The 8,646-nt window shown below is 42.7% G+C and overlaps 1 protein-coding gene across 1 annotated transcript in view; it reads right to left on the reverse strand.

Moving 5' to 3' along the window:
• Positions 1–8,409, reverse strand: part of LOC115064250 (perilipin-2-like) — a 28,557-nt gene extending 20,148 nt beyond the window's left edge. Inside the window, exon 1 of the mRNA XM_029540194.1 lies at positions 7,941–8,409. Coding sequence (XP_029396054.1) covers positions 7,941–8,099 — 159 coding nt within the window. The 5' untranslated portion in view covers positions 8,100–8,409. The remainder of the gene's footprint in view (positions 1–7,940) is intronic.
• Between the last annotated feature and the right edge of the window lie 237 nt (positions 8,410–8,646).

Genomic DNA, 8,646 nt, shown 5'->3' on the forward strand with positions numbered 1-8,646 from the left:
GAAAAAAAAAAAAAAAAAAACCTAAAGAGAAAGAGAGCATTTTGTTATCATTTTTAAATAATAATGTTTTATTTTTGTAGGACTTGTCTAGGAACTGAAATAGCATTTTCTTTTCTAATTCTGATATAGAACACTCAGGAGGCAGAGGCCAAGACAATGGTAAGCTTAAAGCCAGATTGGGCTACACAGGAAGAAACTGCCTCAAACAAAACTTTAAAATAGTCATCTCAAGGGGCCAGGAGTGTAGCTCATTGGTAAGGTTTGTGTTTAGCAAGCTCAAAGGCCCTGGGTTCCACCTCCAGCACACAGGGAGGTAAGAAAGGAGCTGTGAAATACAGTGTGTAGACTGGATGGCTCCAGCCAAAAAGAAAATATTAGGGGAAAGATATTGTCCTAACAGCCAGATCAACTAACAGCAGCAACAAAAACTCTCAAAAACTGACAGAAATGAGGAAATGGATCAAGGAGCTAATGCTTTACCCTGTAGCATAAACAGACAAGATATTTTATGTGAATGAGAAAAGTCTCTATAGAGAATGATGGTGACAGTTGGACTACATCGTGAACATATTTAGTGTTGCTGAGTTACATATCAAANTCATGGCTTAAATGAGGCATGTATGTGGCTCACATCTGTAATCTCAGCATGTAGGGGGTGGGGCTAGAAGATCAGGAGTTCAAGATCAGCCTCAGTTACACAGCAAGTTCAAAGCCAGACAAGATCTGAAAAGCTAAAAACCAAGCTGAACTGGAGTTACATTGAATCATGAGAGACAGAGGTACTTAGCAAACTCCTGTCTCAAAATGATCAGAATATAAATGTTGGGTGGGGTGTGGGTGTGGATATACATGTGCCCACACTTGAGCCCAAAGGTGGATATTTTTTAAAAGATTTATTTATTTTGTATAAGCACACTGTAGCTGTCTTCAGACACACAAGAAGAGGGCATAGATCTCATTACAGATGGCTGTGAGGCACCATGTCGTTGCTGGGTTTGAACTCAGGACCTCTGGAAGAGCAGTCCGTGCTCTTAACCACTGAGCCATCTCTCCAGCCCCCAAAGGTTGATTTAACGTGTCTTCCTCAAACACTCCAGGTTCTGCCTATTCTGTAGTCTATCCATCCCAACCAACACTGAGTTTCAGACCACACCCCAGCTCTAGGTTTAAATAAAGGAGCCAGTGGTCCAAATTCAGCAGGCACTTGACCACTTGTGAAGCAGGCACTTTACCGACTCAGTCATCTCCCCATCCCCAGCATGGTAAATGTGGTGCTTGCTGTATTTTATTCCCTAACAATGTGGGGGAAATGAGGGGCATGGAAACCAGGAAAGTCTTCTCTTATTCACCAGGCCCTCTTCTCTTTGTGACCTTCACAGGACTTTCCCCTGAGAACCCAGGAGCTGAGAGATTTGTGCATCTGAGGTACAATTCTCCCTAATGTATCCCTTAAGTTTTCCCTTGATACAGTAATTTGCATTCTAGCTCTTCAGCAGGGTTCACTTTGCAAAGGTTTTTATCAACCTGAGATCCACAGAGCTCAGCAATGTTACAGAAATTGATTCGGAGCATCAGCAAAAGAGCCAACTATCATGGTAGCCTTTTGTAGGTTGAAAGATATACTTGCTTAGCTTCTTCCCTGAGCTATTGTTAATGAATGTATATTTTAACATCTACCAAACCATTTGCAATATTACTCATTCATTTATTTTTTTTTGCTCTTACTAAATCTATATCATAACATAATATTTGTGTACATGCATTTTTTATGACTCCATAGTCCAGAATGGCTTCAAGCTTGTGGCAGGTCCTCCTGCCTCAACCTTACAAATCTTTGGATTGCAGGCATGAGTCACCAGGCCTGGTATACTATATTTGTTTTTACTAAATATAAAATAGAACATGAAGCTGTAACTCAAAAGATAGAAACAGGAATTTTCTAGTTGCCAAACAAGAAAGCCAGATGTGGTTTTCTCCTGCCAGAGAGTTAAGTGCTAGAATGGGAATTGTATATCTATATTATCTTTATCTATGTATCTGTATCTGTGTCTGTATCTGTGTCTTTATCTGTATCTGTATCTATATCTGCACTCTGACATCAGTAAGACATTGGACGAAGTCCCCACTACACTCCTTAGTTCTTTTCAACCTCTTTCTTCATTGAAATATTCAACTTACCAGGTGAAGAATAAAGATGGTATGCACTCACTTGTGAAAGGGGATCAATAAACACTAGTGACCTACATACCAACTCTATGCACATCCTTTGGAGAATGTAGGAGGTGCCACTTGCAGAGTCCTAATCCCTAAAACCAACAACCCATCCACTTCCACCAACACCACCCCCTCCACCAGCCCACACACATGCACCATGCTACCCCCCCACCCACCCCCACTTACTTAAGGCCTTGGGATGGTTTAGGAGTGCCATATGTAAAACTCACCTTCCATTTAACCACATCAATCCAGTGTGCAAGATCCTTAACACTATTAGGCTGTCTCCAACTCTACTGCCAACCTGTGTGCTATGAAGGAAATGGGAGAGGGAAGGGGCAGCTAAAAGTTGCCATAGTCTGTCCTGTATGGTGAGTTTAAGTTCTAAGTTGGTGATCTTGCCTACCACCTTTTCAGGGCTTTGGGCAATGCTTCACAAATCATTTCCCAGAATTAGAAAATAAACACTTGTTTTGTTGACATGAACAAGCAGGTATATACTGCTAAAGCAGGCCCTTAAGAAGTGATTTGCTGAAAAGATGCCTATCAGGATGGAGGGTGGAGTCAGTATGGCCTGCACAGTGCGGCACCACTGAGGTAGCCTTAGACCCTCCCCGAGGACAGAAAGCCCGCTATTCTTTCTGTCATGAAAACCAGAATATCCTGAGCCAGAGATACCACGGGGTTTTTCTTTTCTTTTCTTTTCTTTTCTTTTCTTTTCTTTTCTTTTCTTTTCTTTTCTTTTCTTTTCTTTTCTTTTTTCTTTTTTCTTCAGGCTGTTCACCATGCAACCCCTAGGGGGCACCATTCACACATGTCATGAATTCACACAGTATGCCAAATTTCCACAAGATGGCACTAAACATCTTGAGGTCTTTTTTTCTCCTTTTCATAAAACATAGTCAGTGATTGGCCCTGGGTCCTGAATAATGTAAGAGGCAACTATAGGCATAGAAAGGCTATCTGTAGGGATTTAAACTGCTGGTAAATGTGCACTCGCAGTGCCGACTATGAGCCTGAGAATGTGCTTGCATCCCAGAGGGCCTGGAGCATCTAGGTCAGCTTCCTTTGCTTCCCTATACTGAACAGTTAGGAACAGCAGAATGGGCTGGGCCACACCGAACTGCCTGCACTCACTTGCCCTCAGTGGGATGTTCTGTAGAGCAATGCAGTGGTTTGCTCTTGTCTTAACTAGTCTGAGGAAGCTAGAATTCTCAGGATAGATGCAGGTTACAATGATTGTTATTATCTATTGTCAACCACCTAATCAATGTCCACTCCTCGGCATCTGATTCACCTCATCAATGTCCACTCCTCTGCATCTGATTCATTTGAGCATTTTGTTTTGCTCTGTTCTTCCCTGTGCTAGGCACTGAAGCCATGATCTTGCACATATCAGACAAACACATTACCACTAAAGCTGCCACTCCAGCTCCAAAGATCCCTCTTGATTCCACATGCTGCTCTGTATCAACAGCCCATCTTTGATTTATTTTATTTTATTTATTTCTGAGATGAAGTCTCACAATGTCAAATAATCTGGCCTTCAACTCACTTTGTAGACCAGGCCTGCTCTGACCTGCCTCCGAACCATGAGTGGCTGGGACTGAGATATGCACCACTAGGTCCTGTGTCAAGAAACTTCTAAAAAATAAAATATTTTATAAGGCCTACACTAAGGACCTTGTTTTTAGTAAGGGTCTATAGATAAGTCTGATACCTATATACATACTATAAACTCACTCTGTGTTTTGTTTCAGCTTAATCTTCCTATTTGCTTCCTATTTCCATTGTTTCTCGATATGTGATCATTGGATTGCCTGCATTAGAAGCACATAACAATGCTCTCTAAAGGGCTGGAGAGATGGCTCAGTGGTTAAGAGCACTGACGGCTCTTCCAGGGGTCCTGAGTTCAATTCCCAGCAACCACAAGGTAGCTTACAAATATCTGTAATGGGATCTGATGCCCTCTTCTGGTGTGTCTGAAACAGGTACAGTGTACTCATATACATAAAATAAACAAATCTCTTAAAAAACGACAAAGACATAATTAAAATGGCAATCATTTCCTCATCGAAATTTATCAAAAATATCATCATTTATATTTACACACAGGTCATGTGAGCTTGCCATCCTTCTATAAAATGTCAATTAGCGCATGCCTTTAATCCCAGCACTCGGAAGGCAGAGGCAGGCGGATTTCTGAGTTCGAGGCCAGACTGGTCTACAAAGTGAGTTCCAGGACAGCCAGAGCTATACAGAGAAACCCTGTCTCAAAAAAAACAAAAACAAAACAAAAAAATAAAATGTCAATTAACACAGTCCATCACTTTCTCACCTTTAACTTCTAGGAGCTGTTAGACCTTTTCTCCCCCACTTACAGGAAATACCATCTAAGTTAGTATTTTCTTTCACTTTGATCAATTTGTTGCTCCGGAATTCCTATACCTTCCTAGGCTAAAGTGTTATACTTAGCAAGTTAGTTTTGTAATAAAGACAATTTAAGAAGTAGTAGCCTTGACAGGCAGTGGTAGCACATGCCTTTAATCCCAGCATTAACAATCAGATATCTGCGTTTAAGGCCAGTCTGATCTTCAAAGGGAGTTCCAGGATAGTTTGATCTGTACAAAATGAGAAGAAACTAAGAAGAATAATGGACAGCACTTCACAATCTCTTGAGTTTGCTTGTTTGTGTGTTTGTTTGTTTGCTAGCTGGCTAGCTGGCTGGCTGGCTGGCTGGATGGATGGATGGATGGATGGCTGACTGGATGGATGGATGGCTGACTGACTGGCTGGCAGGCTCACCACACCAGAGCTCACACAGTTATTATTTACTAACCTACCATGGTAAGTAAGAAACCGTGTTAGAAAATCCATTAAAACTAATTTTCTGTCAGATTATGCCACAATGAAGCTGCAGGAGTTGAAGACACCAAACATTGAACAGACAGTGAGAAGCATGCTTGTGTAAGTTCTCTAAACAAGGACACAGGCAGACAAAACTGAGACCAGTGTTCACAGGTCATGACAGGCAGCAGGGGCTTTGGCTGAAATTGACCTGCATTGCTGTCTGGCTTTATTGTTGTTTTGTGTATCATTGGTTGTCCTAGAATTCACTTTGGAGACCAGGCTGACCTCAAACTCGTAGAGATCTGCCTGCCTCTGCTTCTCAAGTGCAGGAACTAAAGACAGAAGAAGCCACCATACACACACTAGTCTGTATTCTGTTGCTCCAGAAGAAATTTCAAACCTGTCTCCTCTTCATACTCAATTTAATTAGCCCTGAAACTCTTTTAATGGAGAAGCACAAGAGGAGACTTTCAGAATTGAGTAGCCAGCATTGTGACACATGCCTATAATCTCAGTCCTCAGGAGACTGAAGGCAGCCAGAGCTGTGTAGCAAGACCAGTAAAAAAAAAAAAAAAGCATGTATGAGCTTATTGCATGTGAATGCGCCAAGCCAGGTGTACCAAGAGTGCCTGTACTCTGAAGGCTCGTCAGGAGGATTGCTTGAGTCCAGGAGTTAGTCAGTCCCCATCTCAAAAACAAAAAAACAAGGTGCCAGTGAGAGATGGCTCAGAGAGTACAGGCACTTGCTGCCAAGCCTGATGAACTGAGTTTGAGGGGGGAAACCACATGTTTAGGAGAAAATGGATTCCCACAAATTGTCCTCTGTTCCACACCCATAATGGTACCCAGATGCCTACTATTAACATTTTTATACCCTCAAATACAAGTATTTCCATCAATTGAAATAAACTCCCCACATACTTTGGAGGTACAGAATGGAAAGATAATTACAGAGTTGAACTAAGGAAAAAAATTAAGAAGCAGAGACCCATGAATAATGTACCTTTCCTGAAGCCAGATCTGTAACTGTCCCAGCCTCCGCAAGGGCACAGGTGAAGATAAATGTTCACCCTTGTTTTGGGTGTGTCTATGTGTGTTTGGTTTTGGCGATTTGGGGTTTTTTGTTTGTTTGTGATTTTGTTTAGGTTTTTGTATTTATGTGTTTGTTTGTTTCAAGACAGGGTTTCTCTGTGTAGCCCTGGCTGTTCTGGGAACACACTCTGTTGACTAGACTAGCCTCNAACCCAGGGATCTGCCTGTCTCTGCCTCCCAAGTGCAGGGATTAAAGAAGTGTCCCACCATCAACTGGCTACGCTTTCTTGTTGTCCTAGAAAGTCATGAGCTAGGGCTGAGATAACTTTCTTAGAGTTTAGTGAAGGGCAGCCCTGTTCACTTAGCATAATAGGCAGAGCCTGTGGCTCTAGAATTTGCTTTCTTTTCTAAAACATTCTATTTTTAAAATATCTTTTTTTTTTACTTTATGCATAGGGGTATTTTTGCTTGATTGTGCACATGTGTACCATGTGCATGCAATGACCACAGTTGCTAGAAGAGGGCATTGAATTCCCTGGGACTGGGCTACAAGCACCTGTGAGCCTTCATGCAGGTGCTAGGAATGGAACCCAGAAGGTCCTCTGCAAGAACAACCAGTGACCTTAACCAGTGAGACCTCTGGAGCCCCTGAAATTGGCTGTCTTGAACATATGTGTTGTGTTGTGTTGTTTTGTTTTGTTTTGCTTTGCTTTGTTTTTAAGATAGATTTCCATGCCAGGCTGTCTCTGGACTCACTATATAGCCACACATAACCTTGAACACATAACCTTGATCTTCCTGCTGGCACCTTCAAAATGCTAGATTTCAGGAGTTTTCACACCTAGCTTCTGAGGTGTTAGGGATTGAACCCAGGGTTTAATGCAGGCCAGGAAAGCACTCTACCTACTGAACTATAGCCCTAGAGTTCATTTGCATTTTTGGAAGTTTGATAAAACTGCAGCTTTGTGATAAGAAGACTCCTGCATCCTAAAGGACAGGTCCCCCTTGAAGGGACTAGAAGCCTGGTGACCATCAGCAGGTTTCTTAGACTTATTTCTGTTTTCCTATGGTCACCCATGTCACCAATGGTTGCAGTTGTTTTCTCATTTTGAAAATGAACAGCCAGTTATCCAGGCAAAGCGCACTGAGAAATCTCACTTGTGACTTACTTTTTAACTGGCTGAACTCCCCAGTAGGTCAACTGGAACTCATATATGTGCTTAATAATGTCACACAGATCAAGCAGGTCAATAAAAGCAACACAGAAAGCATACGTAACAACATAAAAGTGCTCTACCCTGTTATGAATTTTATTGGGTCCAAAGGTGGTATTTTATTTCTTCACAGGGAAGGAAAAACCACAACTCAGGCTGCCCATGCACATGCCTTGAGAGAAACAGAGATGAAGCCTGCCCAGACCACACAGAAGCAGAGGCCACATGAATGAATCTTTATTCGGTACAGACAGACGTTTACAGCCAATAACAATACAAAGGCCACAGACAAGACTGTAAGCACACCTGAGCTTTTAGGTTCTGCGAGGTCCTCACAAGACTAACACACGCCACTCACCAGCCAAGTAAAAGAACTCCTGTGCCAGGGCCAGCTGGGGCAAGACCATGACTGAGCTGTGAATGACCATCATGAGAACCTGTGTTCTAAGAAGCTGTTTTTTTAATCTAAAGCCATCTACCAGGTTAATTTCAATACAGCAAAAGGTGTCACCTGGCCCNCAACACCATGCACTGGTGACAAGGACAGGTTTACTGAGCTTTGACCTCAGACTGCTGGGCCTTCAGGCTGGCCTTGACCACCTCGGTAGACTGAGGATAAAAGGGACCTACCAGCCAGTTGAGAGGCGTGTTGTTAACAAAGTAATCCATAACTTCATCTAAGGATTCCTTCATTTTCTGCAGCTGCCCCTTGCTAGATGTGAGGACGCCATCGGACACTTCCTTAAAGGAGGCAGCATTGCGGAACACGGAGTAGATGTCGCCTGCCATCACCCCCAAGTGTTTGGCCTGATCTTGAATGTTCTGTGGTAACCCTTGGGCGTTGACCAGGATGGTCTGGCACGTAGTCTGGAGCTGTTGGGTCAGGTTGCGGGCGATAGCCAGAGTACGTGACTCGATGTGCTAAAAATAAAACAAACTCAAGAATTAGAGGTGGATCAGAAGGCGCTGTGTGTGATTGAGCCCAGTTACAGTGTGCTGGCTATATATCCATACAGACGTCCTCTCACTCCTGAGTGCTTGCTTGTTTTTCCCGGGGAGGAATGCTCTGGCATTGAGCTAATCCCCGCAACCAGTGCTTTGACTTTTTAGTAACAATGCTGTATGAAGCACCACTAATCGTATTTCACAGCTAGGAAGGAACATATGCTTAGAGTTTAATCTGCTCGATCAACAGCTGGAAAGTAGCTGAGTAGGAGATTTGAACTGTAAAGGTCATCCTTTTAAACTGAAGAACAGCAAGCAGGACAGAGCAGACAATCAGCCTACACTCTTGGTTGTTGGTTTAGTTTCGTCTACTCTCAAACAGGAAGATAGA

This window comes from Mus pahari, chromosome 6, assembly GCF_900095145.1.
Source record: "Mus pahari chromosome 6, PAHARI_EIJ_v1.1, whole genome shotgun sequence".
In the NCBI taxonomy this organism is placed as follows: Eukaryota; Metazoa; Chordata; class Mammalia; order Rodentia; family Muridae; genus Mus; species Mus pahari.